This window comes from Gracilinanus agilis, chromosome 4 (assembly GCF_016433145.1).
Source record: "Gracilinanus agilis isolate LMUSP501 chromosome 4, AgileGrace, whole genome shotgun sequence".
Classification (NCBI taxonomy): Eukaryota; Metazoa; Chordata; class Mammalia; order Didelphimorphia; family Didelphidae; genus Gracilinanus; species Gracilinanus agilis.
Genome location: NC_058133.1, coordinates 331,625,367 through 331,647,863, shown reverse-complemented (window position 1 = coordinate 331,647,863; position 22,497 = coordinate 331,625,367). Strand labels below are relative to the sequence as shown.

Here is a 22,497-nt window from a genome sequence, read left to right as displayed (position 1 = left end):
CATTTTTATTCTTTCAAGACCATAATTTTCCATCACTTATCACCAAATAACATTAATGGAAAAATATTTTCAAGGAGTGGGCTTGGGCAGCAGAAAAGTTTGACATCATTGAACAGTCTGCATAATTTCATGAATGAATATAATCCAGCATGTTCTCCTTGTATTAATTTTTTTCCAAAATCATCTACATACATAATATGTAGCACTTATCAAAGGTATGCTGGCTGATGGTCTCAGTGGGATAATATTATAAATAAGAACCTTTTGAGCACTAATCTAAAGCTATATAAAAACTTATAAAACAATTTTTTTCAGATTTCAGATCATAGATTGTTCTATTTCAAATATTGAGAATCTGAGGGCATAGGGGATAGTGCCCTGGATCCAGAGTAAGAAAAATATAGGTCACATTCCAGTTCTGTCTTACTAGCTTTGTTACCATAGACAAGTCTCTGAATTACTTCACCAATGTGCTTTTTCATTAATGTTTTGGGTGAGTCCAAAGAGGCTAAATGATACCTTAATACCCCACTGTGGGTACTCACTCCAAAAGCTATAATTTACAAGTCCCACTGATGTTTTTCATACTAATAGACATGAAAAAAATTAGTTCTTGGCAAATGTATTTACTAATATATCAAACTAAAATAATATGTTCTCTCCTCAATTAAACCAGAAGCACAATTTCCCTCCAAAATATACAATACCTCTGGGAAAAAGAAGTACAAGTATAGAATATAAAAGACTTAGGTGTAGGAAAAAGATGTGTTGAGGTAATTTTCAACTCCAAAACTGAACAGCACTGAAATCCTTTATCTCCTCATGCAGTCTTCCCTGTGGCCCAAATCTCAGTTGCCAGGCCTTGCTCTTTCTTGAATCCAAAGTCAGCTCTCTTCTCTGCTTCCAAGTGTCATGTTTCTTGAAGTTGCTTCCTCCCTCAGGTTAATATTGCTCCATGCCTACATCTTTCTATCTCTCCTGGACCTTGAGTGTCACAAAGTCTTCAAGTGCTGTACAAAGTCTTTTCAAGTGTGTAGAAGGTACCTCCTTCTGGAAGAGTAAATCCATTGACTGGCTTCATAGCTGATGGAAAGAGAGAGGAGAAAGAGATCGCTTCTCTTCCTCAACCCCCCATTCTTGTAAGGGGTCCCATCAAGCAAATGCTCTGAACCTTGACTCCCTCCCACTCTTTAAGGTTCAATTATTTAACCTCCCATGGGTAGGGCTAATTTGTTAGGATCAATTATGTTGTTCTCTTTCTCAATCAAAGAAATGCTCGTTCTTTATGAAGGTGTGATAGAAAATATCTTTAACACCTCCTTTACTCTCCTTGACACCTTGTTTTGGAGTTATAAGAAACACCTTAAAATTCCTGTTAGATAGCAATTTTAACTCCTCAGTTTCCACAACTTCTGACTGTTAATACTTTGGCATCAGTTAAGTACAGTATAAAAATATATATAACCAGCGATAAATGGTAAAATTTTGCAGGTACTGAGGGTAAGAAACTAAAGCAGGATGACACAGTGAATAGTTACATTTTGAATCCTAATGATCTGATTAACATCCTACATCTGACAATTATTGGATCATCTCTTTTAGGCACCTTCCACTACTATTGCCATCCCACCAAAGTTACCTTATACTGGTTATGTATGTGTTATATGATTATGTATGTATTATATAATAATGCATATATTAATACATATGATTAAATGTGTCTACATATAATTTATGTACATGTTTTCTCTTCAATTAGATTGTAAGTCGTTTGAGAGCAAGAGGATGGTTCATTTTTGTATTTGTTTCTTCCACCACAGTGCCTAATGCACAACAGGTGTTTGAAGGATTGCTTATTAGTGGTGTGATAATGGGCAAGTCACTTAAGAATATATAGAGGTGGGGAAAAAATAAACTTAAAAAAATTTTTTTTAAAGGATATATAGAGGTGGGCTTGGAGTCAGAAAGTCATGAATTTTCATCCAGCCTCACACACTTGCTAGTTGTGTGACCCTGGGAAAGTCACTTAACCTGTATCTCAGTTTCCTTGACTACAAATAGCATCTACTTTCCAAGGTTGTTGTAAGGATCAAGTGAGATAATATTTATAGTTTTTGGCATAATTCCTGCTACATAATAGGCACTATGTATGTAAATACTTATTTCCTCTACTTTTTCTTCCTTTTTCCCTTAAAAGAGACTAAATAAGGGGGCAGCTGGGTAGCTCAGTGGAGTGGGAGTCAGGCCTAGAGACAGGAGGTCCTAGGTTCAATCCCGGCCTCAGCCACTTCCCAGCTGTGTGACCCTGGGCAAGTCACTTGACCCCCATTGCCCACCCTTACCAATCTTCCACCTATGAGACAATACACCGAAGTACAAGTTAAAAAAAAAAAGAGACTAAATATAAAGGCATGAAGGCATAGAAGAATTTTTCAATGGCAAATAAATGAAACCCATCTAACTAAATGTCATAATCTGGGTAGTGGTATTAATTAGATAGTTTCATGATTAAATGGTAGTCATCTTCCTGCCAAGTTGTTCTAAAGGAAGCCAGGCAACACTTTCATAACAGGGATCCACTTTCCCAAACATGTGAATACTTTAGTATATATTTTATTTATAGAATAATGCATTTTACATATTATACTCCTCTTTTGTTTCTCATAGCTTATGTGTCACTCATTCCATTCAGCCAAAATATCTTCTTCAGTCGCAAAGGTATCTGTTGGCAATGTTTCCGGACAAGTCGATTCTTGGCATTTAGCTGAGCTTTCTTCAGAACGCACTTCTGAAAGAGAGTCTTTTGTTCCCCAGAGTGTTTTTACAGCACCCCTAAAATTTAAAAAAGGCACGAATTAAATCTAAGCCTTAATGGTTTGGAATTTACCCCTTCTCCTATTTACCATCAGCTCTTTCATTCAATATATGTGTGTGTGGTGTGATGTGTGTGTGGATGTATATTTATGCCTATAAAGTTACTGAACAAAAAATGGAAAAATTATGGATTTCAAAATAGAATGAATCTAAAAGGGCATCTCATCCAACCCAATCATCTTGAATTTAAAGAAACAGTTCCAGAGTGGTTATGATGACCCAGTTTACATAGGAAGTAAATGTAAGAGCAGAAATTTGAACCTACAATCCTCCATTTCTAAATCCATCCCTTCTCCACTGTGCTACACTGTTTGAAATGGTACAGAGAGAAAAATATCCATATATATTTACGCATATAAATATATATGTCTAATCAGATATCACAGAGAACAAGTGGTAGGTATAATAAAGAGAACTGAATATCATTAGAGTGCCCTTATTAATTCACAAGGCACAGTATATGAGGGAGGCAGTACTAATACTCTGGATCTTAGGTGTCCATTCATAAACAAGGACGGTACAGGTAACAGAAAAAGTAAGCAAAATGTCTAAAGTGAAGGAGAGAAATTTGACTTCACTGAGAGCTGGAATATTCCTCATGACTGACAGATTCCAATAAAAGGGTAGATCTCAGTCAAAAAGAATGAAGCAGTGATTATATATTCAGAAGAGATCATCAGTGAGTATATCTACAAATAAGAGAGAGAAATGTGGAGAGCATTTGAGTGACAATTAATGTAACTGAGCAAACCAATCTCACATCAACAACTTCTTAAACATCTTAAATTGAATTGTCACATAGACATCTCTTAACTATGCATGTCCAGATACAGAATTCATTCTTTTTCATTCCAAAACCTCCTGGTCACCCAGGCTCTCAACCTAGGTGTCATCCTCAAGTCCTCTTGATTTACATTCATACCACATGTCTACTCTGTTACTAAGTCTTGTTTTTACTTTCACAACATCTCTCATACACATCTATTTTTCTTCATTCACACAACTACCACCCTGGTGCAGGTCCTTATCACCTTATACCTGGATTAGTTCAATAACCTTCTTGTTAGTCTCCCAACCTCAAGTATGTCTCCATTCTACACCATCTTCCACTGAGTTATGAGTGTTTTTCCTGAAGTGCTGATCTGACTAGATCACTTTCTTTATCAGATAAACTCCAGTGGCTCCATATTACCTCCCTCAAGAATCAAATATAAAATCTTCTGTCTTTTAAGACCCTTCATAACAGAGCCTCTTCCTACCTTCCATTCTTCTTAGACTTTATTGTCCTCTTCTATTCTATCATCCAACAGCACTAGCCTCCACACTATCTCCTGACTGTGGCTTTTCACTGGTCCTCACTCTGGCTTAGATACTCTCCTCATCTTTATCTTTTGGCTGCCTTCAAGACTCAGTCTGAAGCAAGCAAGAGACCTTTCTTGATTTCTATTCTCTCTCCTCCTCCCTCAACTTCAATGCCTTCCTTCTGAGAATATATTCTATTCCCACTACATTTATTTAGTATATACTTTTCTGACATATTATATCCCTTCTAGAATATGAGCTCCTTGAGAGCAGGGACTGTACCTGTAAATGCTTAGTTAATGGTATAAATTATCCATGATTTATGGGAATGCATAGATGGATGTGGTGGTATGCATTTGCTGATGACATAAATCAGAAAGAGAAAGTTAATATATTTGATGACACAATAGAAATATGAAAAGATTTTAAGAGGCTATAATGAGGGGCAGCTAGCTATCTCAGAAAGAAAGAGATAAAGAGGCAGATCTGGAGTCAGGAGGACCTCAGTTTAAATCTGGCCTCAGATACTTTCTAGTTATGTGACCCAGGGCAAGTCACTTACTTAATCCCAATTGCCAAGTCCTTACTATTCTTCTGCCTTAGAACCAATACTCAGTATCAATTCTAAGACAGAAGGTAAGGCTTTTTTTTTAAGAAGCTATAAATTTGGGACAAACCTAATGCAATTAAAATTTTTAAATAATAAATTTAAAGAACTACTAAATTTAAATAGTGATATTATTCCAAAATTTAAAGCATTTAAATAAATTATCAGAAATAAATATTTTATACAGAAGGTATCATTTAAATAAATTTAAACAGCTTATATTTAAAAGAGCATCCATATGAGTGCCAGACAGAGAAAGGCTCAGTGTTTCTGCAGTCAAAAAGACCTAGTAATCTCCATGGATTATAAAATATCTATATCTATGCATAAATATAAACACAAATATAATTGGACTTCAAGATATATGTGTGTCAATAGTCTAATATGACAGAGAAAAAGTTAATTGGGTATAAATATTGGTTCAGTGTCCAAAATCAGAGAATTAAGAGTGTGACCTGCTATACTTTGCTCTTCTCAGATGACAGTAGAAGTAGTATGTTCATTGAAAGGGCTCATATTTTAGAAGGTTCATTGACAAGCTTTAGTGCCTTGGGAATGGACTACCTTAGAAGATATAGTGAATAGTGAATTCTTCATCACAGGAAGCTGTCAAATTGAGGCTAACAGGCATGTCATGAGGGGATTCCTGGATAGTGACTACACTAGGTAGTTTTGGTTTTTTTCCCCCAATTTGGAGCTTTTATGATTCCAGTCTAACCCACTATCCAATAGAGAAAAAGATTTCCTCAATGTAATATTTCTGACAGAAAATCATCTGATCTTTATTTGACTAGTTCCAATTATAAGGAATCCATTATTTCATTCTATTCCACAGCCAGTATTGTAGAGAGGTTAGAAAGCTTGAGCTTTGAGTGAGGTAGAACTTGCTTTTAGATAATGACTAGCTGTATGACTTCTGGCAAATAACAACCTCTTGGAGACCATTTCCTCAGCCATTAAAAGAAAGTAGAGTCAGTCTCTTACATCTCTTCTAGCTCTAAATGTATGATCTTATGGCTCAAATTGTAAGAATCTCCTTAGATTGAGTGTCCTTGAAGTTTCTAGCCAATGGAAGCTAGTTTTGCCATTTTAAGCTTCTACACAGAAATGTAATATTATCTTTCTTCTCCATGACTGTCCTTTAGATACCTAAAGAAAACTTATGACCCCCTTTCCTAGAAATCTTCTCTTCTCCCAACTAGATGTCCTCAGTTCCTTTTGGTTTTCCTCAAATGGCAGAGTTTGAAACTTTCTGGTCAGCATCCTTTGGATACACTTCAGTGTGTTGATGTCTCTCCTCAAATAGGTCTTTTGTAACTGAAAACAATGTGTCAAGTGTATTCTGACCAGCAGAAACTAAAATCGGACTTTCACATCCTTGGTTCTGGATGCAACAGTTCCATTAATGCAGTCTTAAGAGGGATAGCATTAGTTTTTTTTGATTACACACATAGTCAGAAAGGTCATAGATCAATCACTTCTATTATGTTTAAGGAGTAGTAAGTATATCATAGTATATGATAGATTTGGGGTCTTGAATTGAGGATTATATGATTTTGATACATGCCTGAGACACTTACCTTTGGTGTGAGATAAGGCAAGTCAACTTCTCTAAAACTCAGTTTCTTAATCTGTAAAATGGGAATGATCATAGCATCTGGCTCACAGAATTGTTGGGGGATTCAGATGAAATAATATATGTAAAGCATTTTGCAAACCTTATTTTGCTTAGTTGTCTCAGTCATGTACAACTCTTCATGACCCCTTTTGGGGTTTTCTTGGCAAAGATACTGGAGTGGTTTGCCATTTCCCTTTCCAGCACATTTTACAGATGAAGAAACTGAGGAAAACAGAATTAAGTGATGTGTCCAGGGTCATGTAATGAGTAAATGTCAGAGGCTGTATTTGAACTCAAGTCCTCTTGACTCCAGGGCCAGTAATGTATCCACTGGCTATCTAGCAGCTCATGCAAACTTTACAATATTAAATAAATATAAGCTATTATTCTACAGTCAACCTGCATTACTAAGTTTTTTCCCAAGCTGTCTAGTCCTATCTCTGCCATCATATATTTGTTTGGCTGATTATTTTAACTCAAATGCAAGATTTTACATTTATTCAAGTAAATCAGCCCACTTCTCTACTCTGCTCTTTGGGGAGTCTACTAATTTATAAGCTACTTGAGAGCAGAAAGCATGTCTTATTTATCCTTTTATCTACCCTAGGGCCTCAAATGCCTCTTTGAATATTACAGGCGCTAATAAAAGTGTGTCAAATATACATTCTTTCTCTCTTCTCTCTCCTCTCTCTCTCTCTCTCTCTCTCTCTCTCTCTCTCTCTCAAAAAATAACAGGGCATTTTTTAAACTCTTATCTTCCATTTTGGAATCAATACTATGTATTAGTTCCAAGGCAGAAGAGCAGTAAGGTTTAGCCAATGGGGGTTAAGTGACTTGCTCAATGTCACACATCTAGGAAGTGCCTTAGGCCTCATTTGAACCCAGGAACTCCATTCTCTGGGCCTGTCTCTCAATCCACTGAGTTACCCAGCAGCCCTCCCCCCAAATGGGGCTATTATAAATATTCTCATTTCAGAAAACAAATTGACTACAATAATGAGCCCTCAGTTGGAAACTGAAATAATCATGATTAAAGAAAGCAAAAATCCACCTGTTTACCTACCAGTGAATAACTATGAAGACTAATGCAAAGATCACACCAATACAAATAATAACACCGGTGATCAGGACAAAGACCAGTATTATATCAGTGTTTGGTCGACTTATTTTTCTTGTCTGTACTTCTAAAGAGAAAAAATATATAAACATATTCAGTTACTGGTATTCATTATTAACATGGAAAAAATCATATTGAAATTTAAGTAGAAAATAAATTCTTGGATAATGTTATTTTAAAAGACATAGGGATATATCAGGAGACAATAAACTATATGTAAACTTGCTTTATGTTGGAACTTCAGAAAGAGACATCAGAAATCAGAACATGTACAGGATAGAATTATACAGAGAAACATGTCCTGTCTTTTATTTTTACTTTTTTTAATTCCACAAAAATCCATTTTTAGAGGAGATTGAGATGATTTTTTTTCTAATTCATCTTGACAAATCTCTATTTTCTGATCATTATTTAGGAGCTGTGATCTACTTTGTGAATTATATTTAACAATACCCACTAATCACTTTATAAATATTAGGTATTACATTATGTGCTAGAAATATAAAAATAGGGTAATAAAGCCTCTTCCCTCAAAGAACTTACCATCAAATCTTCATTTAGGCCCATAAAACTATGCCGAGCAGATATTCCATGCCATGGTCACAGACTATAGCCTTAATTATCATGAACCATTTTGTAAAAATATTACTATCTATATGAGCATAGATGATCCAAGAAAAAGCCTACTCTTATTATTGGGGGAAGTATTTAAAATGCCATGTCTTATTAAAAGTGGTAGTGTCATTTTTATATGCTGAAGAAAATGCTTTAAAAGTCAACACCCTTGATTTTAATATATTTGGATTCTCTAAAGCAAAACCTACAAAACCAACCAACCAACCACAACTGTGTGCTTACTACACTGTATATCAAAGCAGTACTAGTGTCTGTTGATATGTGTGTTATGAGTAAAAAGAGGTCTAGAATAGGAAGGAAGGGGAGGAAAGAAGAAAAGTACAAGAGCATTTTCATGACCATATCTGATTTTTCTCATCTATTGTTGAAATGTTAAAATGATACCATGAAAATAACCTGCTTTTGGAGCTTAGACATATTAGATCTGTGTTGGTGAACCTGGTGCCACAGGGGGCTGCTCCCTGTCCCCTCTCCACTTGCACCTTGAGGACATTTCTCCCATCACTTATCCCTTTGCCCAGCAGTCCAAAGGGAGTGTTTCCTCCATACTCTGTCTGGGGTAAAAGAGTGGCTCACATGTGGTGTGAGGGTTGCATTTTGGGCACTTTATCTCTAAAGGGTTCACCATCACTGTATTAGCTAAACAGGCAAATAACTACCTGAAAAATAAGTTTTCAGGAAAGACATATGATATGTTTCCCACAAAGGAGAAAGGCTTTAATCACTTCAGATACAACTTTAAAGAAGGTATCATGGCATAATGGAAAGAGCATTGGACTGAAGGTTGAGATATGTGGGGTTTCCTCTAACTCAGCCACTGATGGGTAAATCATTTAGCTTTTTCTGGATCTCATTCTATTTTCCCAGCTTCAAGATAAGGAAATAGGACTGTTGTATCTAGGATTAGATATTCCCAAGATACTGTCTTGTTTAGCATGCAAAAGCATTTGAATCAGAACAAAGGATAAGCTAGCATTATCCTTCACCACTAAGCCCACATATCTTGTTTTATTATATATAGCCATCAGAGGAAAACGCTTTGCCTTGGTACTATATTTTAGGCAGCTAAAATAAAACAATGTCTTCATTTGAAGATTTTCAACTAGTTGCCCTCATATCTCTCTATTCAAGGTTGAATAATCTTTCCTGAAACATATAGCATTGGACTTGTTTTCCATCCCTTTGGTCATATTTGCAAACCTCCATCAACCTCTTTCTAAGGTTTTGATAAGCCTTTTTAAATGTAGAGACCCCAAAAGGTCCCACAAAAGGCAGGACCTGTACTTGTTTAGTGAGCAGATTATTTCTTGATTCCAACAACCTCTACTTGATTATTTGTGTTTTATTTTTCATAACAGCTTTTATTTTCTGGACTTAGATTCATATATAAATAATGTTCTGGTGAATATTTTGATGGCATGGAACACAATCTTTCCTTTATTAAATATTTTATGGTAACAACATAGGGGAAATAAAGTTTATTTAAGTGAGACTTTCCAAGCAGAGGTCACACACTCATTTTAACTGAATAAAAAAGAAAAAATATATGAACCACCACTTACCATCTTCAACACTATAAGCTTCTTGAGGGTAAGGCCTATTTGCATTTGTGTCTTTGTATTCTCAAGACTTGGCATATAATAGAGACTTAATACTTGTTGATTTGAATTAAATCTAGTATGTCTGAAATTAAAAAGAAACTAGACTCATTCTCACAAAGAACAGAACAACAATTTTTTTTAGTTAGAAGTGATATCAACAATGCTCTCTTTTGAATAGTTTATGAATGCTGTATATAGATTTTATGGCAAATGTGCATAGCTTAAATTAAATTTTCAGGGATTTTATCTTTGTAAAAAGATAAACAACGAAACTTCTTTTATTCTATCAGATAGGCAGTTATTTAAGCAGAAAAGAAATTTGTGCATCTTCCTTAGGTTTTTTTTCCCTCTGATGCCACCAAAGATCATCTTTCCAGTCTTTTTTGTGGTATTTTATAGTAGAAAATGAGTTTTTATGAAAATGCTTCTAAATGTAGAAAGAATTAATTCCAGAGTAAATGAGATCATGGGTACAAAACATATCTTTATTCCAGGATCATCAGCATAGCCTTCTACTTTTCTTCTCTCTCTTTTTTTAAGCAATGAAAGCCTAAACTTTTATAAAATGTGGAGCCAGTGAGATAAGTTTAACTTCTAAATTTTCCTTTTATATGTTTAAATTTATTCATTTGTCAAGCTTTTAAAAACTCTTCAGTTCAACTTTGCTTCTAAAGTGCTGTGGTTATGTTATAGCCTTGTTATGTTATAAAGCCTCATTAAAAAAAGAAATACCAAAGAACTATGTTGTTGAATATAAACCACTGTTGTCATTAACTGTCCACATTCTGTGCACATGCTCTATGATGGTTGTTACTCAGATCAGCTTACCCTTTTATATTAAATTTATTTCACTAACTGTTAAAGTTAATAAGATCAAATCTTTCTATGAGAGAAATCAACTGTAATTTTATTTTTCTACTAACATTTCTAATGCTAGTGTCAATATTTACCAATTTTTATTACCAATTAATTACCAAAAAAGAAGTAACATCAATAGCCCATAGCTTATCAAAATTATCTGGTACTGGCTAAGAAATAGAAAGGTAAATCAGTGGAATAGAACAGACATATCCAAATTTTTGATTTTGTAAAAAATATAAATCCAAGTTTGGAGGATAATAACTCATTGTTCAGTAAAAATTACTGGGACAGTTGGAAAGTAGTTTGGCAGAATTAGGTATAGAGCAATATCTCACACCATTCACTAAGATAAGATTGAAATGAATACATGACCCAGGCATAAAAGGAAATGTAATAAGCAAATTAGCTTATTAGAACAGGGAACATAATGCCTATCAGATTTATGAATAGGAAAGGAATTTATGAGTAAAAAGAGATGGACAGCCTTGTGAGATGGATAATGGATAATTTTGATTACATTAAGTTGAAAGGTTTTGTACAAATAAAACAAGTGTAGCCAAGATTAGAAAGAAAGCAAAAAATGGAGAAAATTGAGTAGACAGTTTATCAAATAGAGATTTCACCTAAAATATAAAAAGAACTTTGTCAAATTTATAAGCACAAGAACCGTTGCCTAATTGATAAATGGGCAAAAGATATGAACAATCAATTTTTGGATAATCAAACCCATATATAAGTATATGAAGCATGCTCTAAATCACTACTGATGAGAGAAAATGCAAATGCCTCGCACCCTAGAAATGTAAAACCAGTTCTAAGATCTTACACCTATCAGATTGGCTAAAATGGTAAAAGGGGAAAACAACAAATGTTGGAAGGAATACAGAAAAATGGGGACACTAATATGCTTTTGGTAGGATCGTGAACTGATCTGACCATTTTGGACAGCGATTTGAAATTGTTGAAAGTACTTTGTCATGACAAGGAAGTTGTCTAGTCTCATAGTTGCCAGAGGATACACTAAATTGAATTACATTGTCTATCTAGATTAACTTATTAAAAATATTTCAGGAATAAAGAATTTTAAAACTGTGTATGCCCTTTGACCCAACAAAACCATTGCTGGATCTGTTTTCTCAAGGAGATCTGAGGAAAAGGAAAGAAAATTATAGCAGCTCTCTTTGTGGTGACAAAAGAACTATAAACTGAGGGATATCCATCAATTGGAGAGTGGCTTAACAAATTGTGGTATATGATTGTAATGGAATGCTACTGCACTGTAAGAAACAATGAGCAGGTTAATTTAAAGAAAAAAAAACTTTGGAAAGACATACATGAAATAACAAAGAATGAAATTAAATGAGTAGATTCAAGAGAACATTATATAGAGCTACAGAATTAATATTTGAAAAACAACTCATGAATGTCCACCTACAGAAAAAGAATTGCTAACTAGAAGGACAAAAGACATAATTTACATATACTTATCTTTTTTGTCAAGTGATACTTTCTGTGATGCAGAGAAGGGAGAGAGCTGAAATACCTGGAAATAAATTTTATCAAAAAAAAAACACAAACTTAAACCTAAAAAAAAAAAAACAGCCCATAGGAAAATAATTCCTATTCTAGCACCAAAAAAAGTGGCTGTGCAGTCTCTCTTTAACACCTAAAAAGAGAGGAGAATCATCATTTCACAAATATTTCCTTCTTTTGTATATAACTTTGTTAAGAATTCCATTCTTCCCCCAAATTAAGTCTTTGCAACATCTACCCACTGTTCCTGGTTTTGTCCTCTGGGACTAAACAGAATAAATCTAATATTTCTTCCACATGACAGCTCTTCAAATTCTTGAAAACATCAATCATGCCCCCGCACCCTAGTTCCTCTCCTATTTAGGCTAAATATATCCAATTCCTTCAACTTATTCTCACATTACAGGCGCTTAAGGCTCTCTCCTCCATCCTAGTTGTTCTTCTCTAGATACTCTAACTTGTCAATATCCTTAAATGATGTCACTCAGAACTGAACACAATACTCTAGATATGGTACAATCAGGGTAGAATACAAAGAGACTGTCACCTCCTTATCTTCCAAAGCAATGTTTCTTTTAATGTAGCTCAAGACAGCATTAGCATTTTGGATATCCCATCATACTGTTCATCAATACTGAGCTTACCAACCAACTGAAAGCCTCAGATTTTTTTTTCAGACATGCTGAATCATAGAATCCTATAAAGGTGTCCCAAAAATCTTAGTGTAGTTTTAAGCTTTAATAGATTAAACTGCCCTAAGAATTTTGGGATATTCTGTATTTAAAGCTACAAGGAACTTTACAAGTCATTGACACTGACCACTTCCTTTACAAATGAGGAACCTAAACCTCTAAAGAGGTTAATAGATGTTGCCCAGGGCCACATATGAGTGAAACAGGATTTTAATTCACATCTCCTAGACTCCAAGTTGAGTGCTTTACCTACTAGACATGCTGCCTCCGATGGTGTGTATATACATGTGTTTAAGTAGGAGATACCCCAAAATATAAATATATGTTCATCTTTCTCTTTTTCTGCATATATGGGAGAGAATGAAAAACTGATGAGTGATATATTTTAACGATGGCATTGAATTCACCTTCTGAACCAAGTTAATGTGTTCTACTACAGTGCGTGTAGATTTCCAGCCAAAATACCTTTTTTGACAAATACACCATTAAAATGGTCACTTTGGTTTTGTGTCTCATTTTCTTAAAAAGTGATTCTTTTGGCAAAGACATGTTTCTGCTTCTTAAAAATGTTAAAAGTATTTTGTCATGAGAAGAATGAATTTGTTTAGTCTCATGGCTGCCAGAGGATGCATCACATTGAACTACATCATCTATCTAGGTTAGCTTACTGGAGATACTCCAGGGACTGAGGCTTGCACTGTAGGTAACCAGAGAATGAGACAAAGACATATAAGAGCAAAGGTAAGGGTCAAACAATAATCAAGTGAGCTTACAGGGAGAGTCAACACCGAGTCGGGTAGGCTTTGCTTTTGATTTTTAGTTCACTGAAAACCAACGTTTAATCATTGGCAACATTCATTGCCACTACGGAATGTCACTATTTGAAAGACATTTTCTGTAATAGCTCACATTTATTTATGCTCACTGCTGGGCCTATACCCAAAAGAGGCTGAAGAAAAAGGAAAGATCCTAAATGTACAGTGTTTGTGGCAGCTCTTTTTGTGGTAGGAAAAGGCTGGGAGCTGGGAGGATGCCAATCATTTGAGGAATGGTTAAATGAGTTGTGGTATAAAAGTATACATACATAATATATTTAAATATGGATATATGGATATATAATGTGTGTATAGTATGTATTGTACACATATATATAAACATAAATACATATTATGTATGTCTAGAGCCAATAAAGGAATTCTTTTTGCTTGACTAAGTATATTTTTTATAAAGAATTTGTTTTCCTTTTCTCTTTTTCCCAAAGGGGAAGTGGGTATGAGAGAAAGAAAACATATTTCTGTTCACTTAAAAGCAAATTAAAAAAAAATTATAGTTTGTTGAATGTTGCATACACTTTCAGATGAGGTTACTATATTGCTAGTTTTACTTTGTAAAACCTTGCATGGATAGGTGGTGATCTATAAATGTTCATAGTTTTAAAGCAAAATGCAACAATAAAATAAAAAAAGAGAGCTTTTTTTTTTTAAAATACCTTGCCTTTCATCTTGAAATCAATACTGTGTAAGGGCTAGGCAATGGGTGTTAAGTGACTTGCCCAGGGTCACACAGCTAAAAAAAAGAGAGTTTTGTAAAGCAATTCCCCCCAAACAATCCTGAGAGATAAATGATAAAATTATAATTGTCCCCATTGCAGAGATGAGGAAACTGGCATTTGGAGAGTTTAAATAGTTTCCCTGTGGTCACATGCCTCAGAAAAAAATATGGCAACTAATAGTGAATACCTTTTTTTAAGATCTGTTGACACATTCCAGTCTGTCCATTCTCTAAATTTCATTTGTGTTTATATGATTGTGGTCAGCCTTTACTTGCATGTCTTGTAAAATAAAAGCCCAATATAATACAATATAATATGCATTTATTATGTACCTACTATGTGTCAGGCACTAAGAATATAAATAAAGAGAAAGACAATCCCTACCCTCGATGAGCTTACAATCTAATGGCGATAGAGGACACGTAAAAAACTGAAAAGGGGGCAGGGATGGAGAGGGTAATAGAAGGGCATGACAATAAAGGAATTGAAACCAAACAGCGAAGTTTGTGGGAAATGACGAGTTGGCTGGGTTTCTGAGCCATCTTTAAAAGAAATCTTTGGGATGGGGTTTTGGCTCTGCCCTCCAATCTTCCAATCAAAGGGACAAAGGCACTGAAGAGATGTAAGAACCAAAGCTAAGGCAATCTCCATGATGACTGGTTTCCTGGTGACATGTGCATCCTTCAAGGAGCTTGGGAAGCATGATGATAGTGGATTCATCACAGTATAGCTGGTGGAAAATGAATGGCCCTAGAGAGCACAAGTTGTTTTTGCTTTGGTCATTGTATCCACAGAGCCTGGAATAGAGGTCAATAAAAGCTCATCGGTTTGTATGTGTAATACTCATTGGCCATCCAGATGCTTCCATATATTTTACAAAAGTACTACAGATAGCTTGTGGGTAACTATACTGATTTTCAATCATTCCTGAGAACCAATTTAGTTTATAGTATTATAGAATCAGAAATAGAGGAGGCTTTAGTGGCCACATAGTCCTTTCAATTTACATGTAAGGAAAGTGAGACCCAAGGAGAATGATTTATCCAAGGTCACATTGGTATTTAGCACCAAGATGAGACTTGAACTTCAGACTACAAAATCTGCTCCCTTTCCAATATAGTAGGCCATCTCTATTTCCTGAAGTACCTATCGGTCAATAGAGGGTTACTATAGTCTTAATACCATTACAAAATACTCCTTGAAGCAACTTCTTAGAGCTATATTGTCGCATCCCCATAATGCTACTTGAATACTGATGCCAAGAATAGTAAAAAAATGCATGAATAAAAATAATTACAATAGGATAAAATCAAATTTCCAAAAATTTGTAACAGGAAAGTTATAGTCTCAATATTCCTTTGTGGTAAAGAAGGCTTTAAGGAATTAAAGTCATACTATATATTTGCCAAGGTGAAAGAGTAGATATATGCAATCATAGAAAATAAATAACACAGACCATTTGTGCTTTCCCTTCTCCAACCAAATGCATCATGCTCTAAATTATAGACACACTTTAAAGACGGAACTCCCTTTCCTGAAATTACATTTTTAGCACAATGAGTGAAAAGAGAACATTGAAGTCATTTAAAGGTCTCCCAAAGGCTAAATCTTCAGAATTAAACTTGTTTGTTTTTGTCTTTGTGTCAAGTACAAATTTGAAATTAAGGAGTCACATACAAAGGATAATTCTTTCAGAATCAAAATTGGCAAGGTCTATAGCCACCTCAGGATTTACTACACAGTGGAGAAGTAACAAAATTGCTTTTTAATATTTTCTTTATTTGTATGTTTGTGTGTATATACATAAACTCTAAGACTTTGGGAACACTCTATACACACATATGTATAAATGTGTGTAAGCCCTTGATCGATGAAATCACATTCATACAAATTATGAATATATGTATACATATTTAAGTAAATATATATTAAATGTATGTAAGAAATGTGGGTGTGCTTGTGTGATTGGTTAGGGGAGCAGCCTGGGTATGATTCCCAAGTGATGTGTGATCAATCAATGGAGAGAGCAGGAAGATGGGTCAATTCCAACCCTTTGTTCAATAATCAATCATGGCGCTTGTCTCCAACAAAACCACAACTACCTTTTAATACCTACTCCTCCAACCTCCCCTTCACATGGCGGTGTGCATTTAGCATCCTCCTTTCAATAGCAGGCACTCATTCAGGAGCCAGTGAATAATAGCTCTACAACCCCTCCATTTTGAGGGGAAATTATACGGAATGAATTGATTGGTATAATACATATACACACATATGTCTATGTGTATATATACACATAAATAATTTATAAATGGATTAATATATATATTGAGGGTGAGCATTCAATTTTTTTCAAATGGGATACATAATCAAAAAAACGTATAGATCATTAATTGAGGGAACTCCCAAAGAAGCAACTCTTTTTTTAACCAATAGAAGCTGACAGTTCATAATCTTAGACAGTTTCTTTGACACTGAGAGATCAAGTGATTAGCCCAGGGTCACACAGTAAGAATGTCAGAGGTAAGATTTGAACCAGGACATCCTGATTCTGAAATCTAAGAAAATAAATTGCCCTATTAAAATGTACATTTTTAACACAGAAAAGTCACCCTTAAAAGCATAGAGATATTTCTTTTCAATAATCAAAATCTATGTTACAATGACTATTCAAAGCCAATGATAGACTGTAAGATAAGAAAAATCCAATTTTCAAAGGCAAAGGGCACAATATTCAAACCTTGCTTTGGAAACACAAAAGCATTGCTCCATCAACTCTATGTCTTTTATTAAGTCATAGGCTCATATATAACTTCATAGATTTCTAAGAGTAGGAAGACACTAGGTAATCTGCTCCAGCCTTTTCACCAGACAGGAAAAAAAAATTGTTGCCCAAATAGTTGAAGTAATTTTTCCTAAAGTTATATAGGTCCCAGAGGGAGAACCAGCATCTGAACCTGGGTCTCCTGACTTGTAGGCAAATTCTTTTAAACACATTCAGCAATTACATGGTTGTTAACTGCATTTCATCATGTGGCCCTAATGGTTCTCTAAGGGCACTAATAAATAACATGTCAAACTGGAATATGAGAACAATTGTTTTGAAACATCCTCATGGACTACCATGGAACCATGGAAAGAGTCAATTTGTTAATGAGAATTCTCACAGGACCAAAATATGAGCCTTTGATAGTTATGGGACAAAACCAAATGAAATCCTTATTTCTTTTTTAATGTCTCAAACTCCCTCATTTACTAGTTAAAAAACCACAGAATATCAGTGTTGGAAAGGAACAAGAATAAAAATTACTTCCTGACTCTGCTAAATGTTGAGGAATGCAGAAAAGCACAAAATTTCTTGTTCTCAAGAAGCTCGCATTCTAATAGTGAAGACAACAAATATGGAAGGGTTAGGCTGCAAGTTAGATGGAAAAGTTCCAGGGTCCTTAGGGTACGGTGGCAAAGTAGATGTTAATTCCTCTTCTTTAATGTCATTTCCACTTATAAAGTAACGGTTTCCAATGCTGAACCATTTGACAGTCCCAAAGGCTTTGGTAATAAGAATTTTCTTTCTGGAAATCTTCAGAAGATATGCTATACTCGCTCTAAGAACAGTTGCCAGGTGGCATCACCACAGTGGTTGCTTTCCAGGATGATGGCTATTGACACTAGGCTGAAAGTGTTGCTATCCTTGAGGCTTTGGGGTTCAAAGTTTTGGGTTTTCTCTATTGGAATAGGAGGGGAGATCAGGATCCAGGTGATAGTGGTGATGGTGGTAGTGGTTTGATTTGCCTAGCACATGTTACCACCTGTCTCTTTCTCCAGGTACCTTGCTGCTTCAACTAGGCTAGCTTGTCTGCCCTGTAGGTTTGTTGATAGCTGCTAAGCCTAGCTAGTCCATTCTGTCCCAGCATTGCTTCTTCAGACAATGGCTTTGAGGACTGGATTGGCAGCAAGACTGGTGATCTGGAAGATATGATCCCTAGGATTCCTGTCTCTATGAATGAAGTAGAGCCTACTATCTTCCAAAGTAGTCTCTTCCACTTGAAGATATCATCATGTCTCCTTTCCCTAAGTCATGAGAGAGAGAGAGAGAGAGAGAGAGAGAGAGAGAGACAGAGAGAGAGAGAGATAGAGAGAGAGACAGACAGACAGAGAGAGAAATGGATAGATAGATAGATAGATAGATAGATAGATAGATAGATAGATAGATAGATAGATAAATTTTTATTGGTTCCTTTTTTCTTTGTATTCTAACCATTTCTTGTTCACACCATCCAGAAATCCCACATTGAACCCTACCTTTTGACAAAGAAAAACAATTAAGCAAAAATATCTGATAGAGAAACTGTCTGAAAATATAAATAATATTCTGTCCAATAATCTCCCCTCCACCATCTACAAAAAGATAGGTAGTAGTAGTCTGGTAAATATTTAACAAGCATGTATGTCTCTGATAGGGAAATGTGCAAATGAGACACTTCTTTCAAGTTAAATCTACATTAACATTTTCTCCATCACATTCTTAAATTTATACAATTAACAAAACATTAAATCATGTCCTGATTAGTTCAGTTTTTTTTGTTGTTTAGTTGTGTCTGACTCTTCATGACCCCATTTAGGATTTTCTTGGCAAAGATAATGGAGTGGTTTGTCATTTCCTTCTCCAGTTTATTGTACAGATGAGGAAATTGTGGCAAGAAGAGGTGAGTGAATTGCCTAGGGTCACACAGATAATATCTGAGGCTAGATTTGAACTCATGGAGAGGTGTCTTCATGTTTCCAGTCCCTGGACTACATCCACCATGCCACCTAGCTGGTCCAATTTGTAGCTTTTGTTTAATTCAGAGGTGTAAATTCTCATGCCAGAAACATAATAATAAGCTCTTGAGAGTAGGACACCCCTAGAGGAAGTCTGTTATTTCTCCTCAAGAACTTTCACTGTTTTTTCCATTATTCAAAATGCAACTTTTCTTGATTTTTTTTGCACGATTATAGTTTATGTCAAAAATTCTTAACCATTTTCTCAAGATGACCTTCTTCTCAAAAGATATTTTAAATATACAAATATTGTTACAAAAAAGAATAAAAATGAAATAAAGTTACACAAATTTTTATTAAATTTATGGACTATGTGATAAGAATTCCTAGCTAAGTCTTCTTTAGCCAAACCGTTCCTAGGTTCCTTCCATCAATCCTCATTGGCAAGATCTTAAGTAATTCTCTATTTTGGTTGCCTTCCTCTACATGTTTTCCTACTTATAAATGCCTTTACAATCAATACCAAGTATAACACTTCTTATATAATCTGACCAGGGTAAAGTACAAAGGCATTTATTATTTTTTTATTCCTTGACATTTATCTTCTTATAAATTTGAGGTAGCAAGGTGGCATAATGGAGATAGTGCTAGACCAGCAGTCAGGAAAACATGAGTTCAAATCTGGCCTTAGACCCTTATTAACTGTGTGATCCTAGGCAAATCACTTGACTTCTGTTTGCCTCAGTTTCTTTGATTGTAAAATAATACTTACTTCTCAGAGTTACAAGGTTGAAATGAGATATTTGTAAAAATTGCTTAGCAGAGTACCTGGCAGACTGTAGGCACTTAACAAAAACTTGTTTCCTTCCCCCCTTCCACCTCATATATCAGCCAATTACCTGATTTTTCTTGGCTACCATATCACACTAAAAACTTGCAATGAATGCAAGTTTCATTATTGGCCTCAGAACGCCCCCTCCAATATCTTTTTCAGATGAACTTCTGATTAACCATGCCCTCCTTATCATTTTCCTATACTTGTTATATTGATTTCTTGAACCTATAGATAAAACTGTTCAATTTTATTATTCACTAAGATCATATCACTCAGGCAGTCATTCAAAGAAGTATATCACTAGGTCAAAGAGCAACTTTAAAAATGCTAATTGATGAAAGGTCCCAGTGGGAAACATTGTTTAAAAAAAAAAACAACTCTTACCTTCCATCATGGAATCATTACTAAGTATTGTCCAAGACAGACACATGGTTAGGGCTAGGCAATTTGGGTTAAGTGACTTGCCCAGGGTCACACAGCTAGAAAGTGACTGAGTCCAAATTCGAACTCAGGATCTCCCATCTCTAGGCCTGGCCCTCAATCTACTGAGCCCTTTGCTGCCCCAGCAAGCATTCTTTAAGGAAGGGAAAAGGAGAGTTGATATGACTCCTTCAGGAGCTTCCTTTTTAAAAATATATAAAGAGGGGTCAATATAGGAATTTGTATTTGTTAAGCTACGTATATAATATAAATCCTTTTACAAATAAGCATATACATATTTATTAAAAGAAATTTTTTGCCTACTGGAGTAGAGGGGTGATAGGGAAAGAAAGACAGATTTCTGCTTATTGAAAGAATGAAAATTTAATTCAAAAAACACTAAAATACTGCTGAGAGAGCAAGATAAAGAACAAGGAACAAAATCCAGACTTTCTGATTACTGGTTCATTGTTCTAACTATAAATATGTATAAACCACATTGAATGATACTAGTTCTTTAAGGAATGGGGTGGAGGGAGGTGGAGGAGACATAAAAAAACCAAAAAGACAAGCTCATGAAATGAAAACCAAAGGTTATTAGAAGAAACCTGAAAATGTCAGCATGGTTTTAAAAAAAATTAGACGATAGCAATTCCCACAGTGAAAAGGAAGAGGAAAATGAAAAAAAATCCTATACATTCTATATGAAAAATAATAATGATGCAGCATCCATAGTATCTGATGCCTTAAGGGCATAATATCATAAGAGGATTTTCAAAGTAGAATCAGGAAATAACAAAGGCAAAAATAAAACAATCATTTGGAATACACACACACACACACACACACACACACACACACAGTCAGTAAAATAAAGGTTACAAGGTCAAGGAAGTTGGTAGCAAGAGTGCCCAAGAACAGTTCCTGATTACTTTAATCAGATAGCCTGAGGCTGTGGGTTTTTTTTTTCCTTCTTGATAAGTCTAGAGGGAAAAGAGCCATTTTTCCCCGTAACAAAAAAGGCATCATAAAGTTTCTTATAGAAAACTTCACAGGGAAGAGAGGATGGAGAATGCACTTAAAGTTATTTTACCTTTTAAAGTATTGGAATTTTGTACTCTGAATAGAAATATAAAGAGAGGGGACAATGATATACTTTTCTCAAAGGAAATACACTTTGCAACGCTTTCCCTCACTCCTCTTTCCCAACTCAGATGTTAATTCTATGTCTTCCTCCTCAAATTACCTTCCACTTTCCTGTATGCCTGTAGGGTTCCTCCAACAGAATCTAAGTTCCTGAAGGCCAAAAAATATTTCATTTTGTTTTGTATTTCCAAAGCCAAGTACAATTCTCTCAATATAATAAGCACTTAATAAATGAAGTTAAAACAAATGGTCTGTTATTAGTCCTCACTCTTCTTGACTTCTGTATAGCATTGCCACTGTTGAGCTCTCCCTTCTCCTAAAAATTCTCTACTCCCTCAGTTTTCATTACAATACGTGTTTTTCATTATCTTCCAGTGAAAATATTCCTTCTCAATCTCCTTTGGAGGTTTATCACCCATGTACTACTCCCTAACAGTAGGGATAGCCCAAGGCACTGATCTATATCTTCCTCTTATTTCTTTCTCTATCTTCTATCAAATTACATAGGTCTAATTTTCATTTCTATATAGATGATTTCCAAATATATGCAGCCATCCCTAGTTTCCATCAACAGCCTATTGGATATATTCATTTAATGTCTAGTAGGCATTATCAAACTCAACATGTCCAAAACCAACTGATTTTGCCCCTCACTTCATCCCTTCTCCAAACCTAATTTCTCTTGAGTCACCATTTCTAGTCATTTAAGTTTACAACAGTCATACATAACTCTTCTTTTCAGCCTCACCTTCTATTTTTAATTCATTTACCAAGTCTCATTGATTTCATTTCTACATTTCTTATATACATTTCTACATTTCTTTTATTTACCTCCTTTTTATTCACATGGACAGCACCTTAAGTTTATGCCTTCATCTCTTCTCACTTAGATTATTGCTACAACATTCTGACTGGGCTACTGCCCTCCATTTTCCCCTCACC

At 35.1% G+C, this 22,497-nt stretch overlaps 1 protein-coding gene across 1 annotated transcript in view; it reads right to left on the bottom strand.

Annotated features, from left to right (window-relative positions):
• Positions 1-2,675: 2,675 nt before the first annotated feature.
• Positions 2,676-22,497, bottom strand: part of SPACA1 (sperm acrosome associated 1) — a 55,863-nt gene continuing 36,041 nt past the window's right edge. The window contains exons 5-6 of the mRNA XM_044675386.1: positions 7,465-7,585; positions 2,676-2,832 (exon numbers count right to left, since the gene is read on the bottom strand). Coding sequence (XP_044531321.1) covers positions 2,676-2,832; positions 7,465-7,585 — 278 coding nt within the window. The remainder of the gene's footprint in view (positions 2,833-7,464; positions 7,586-22,497) is intronic.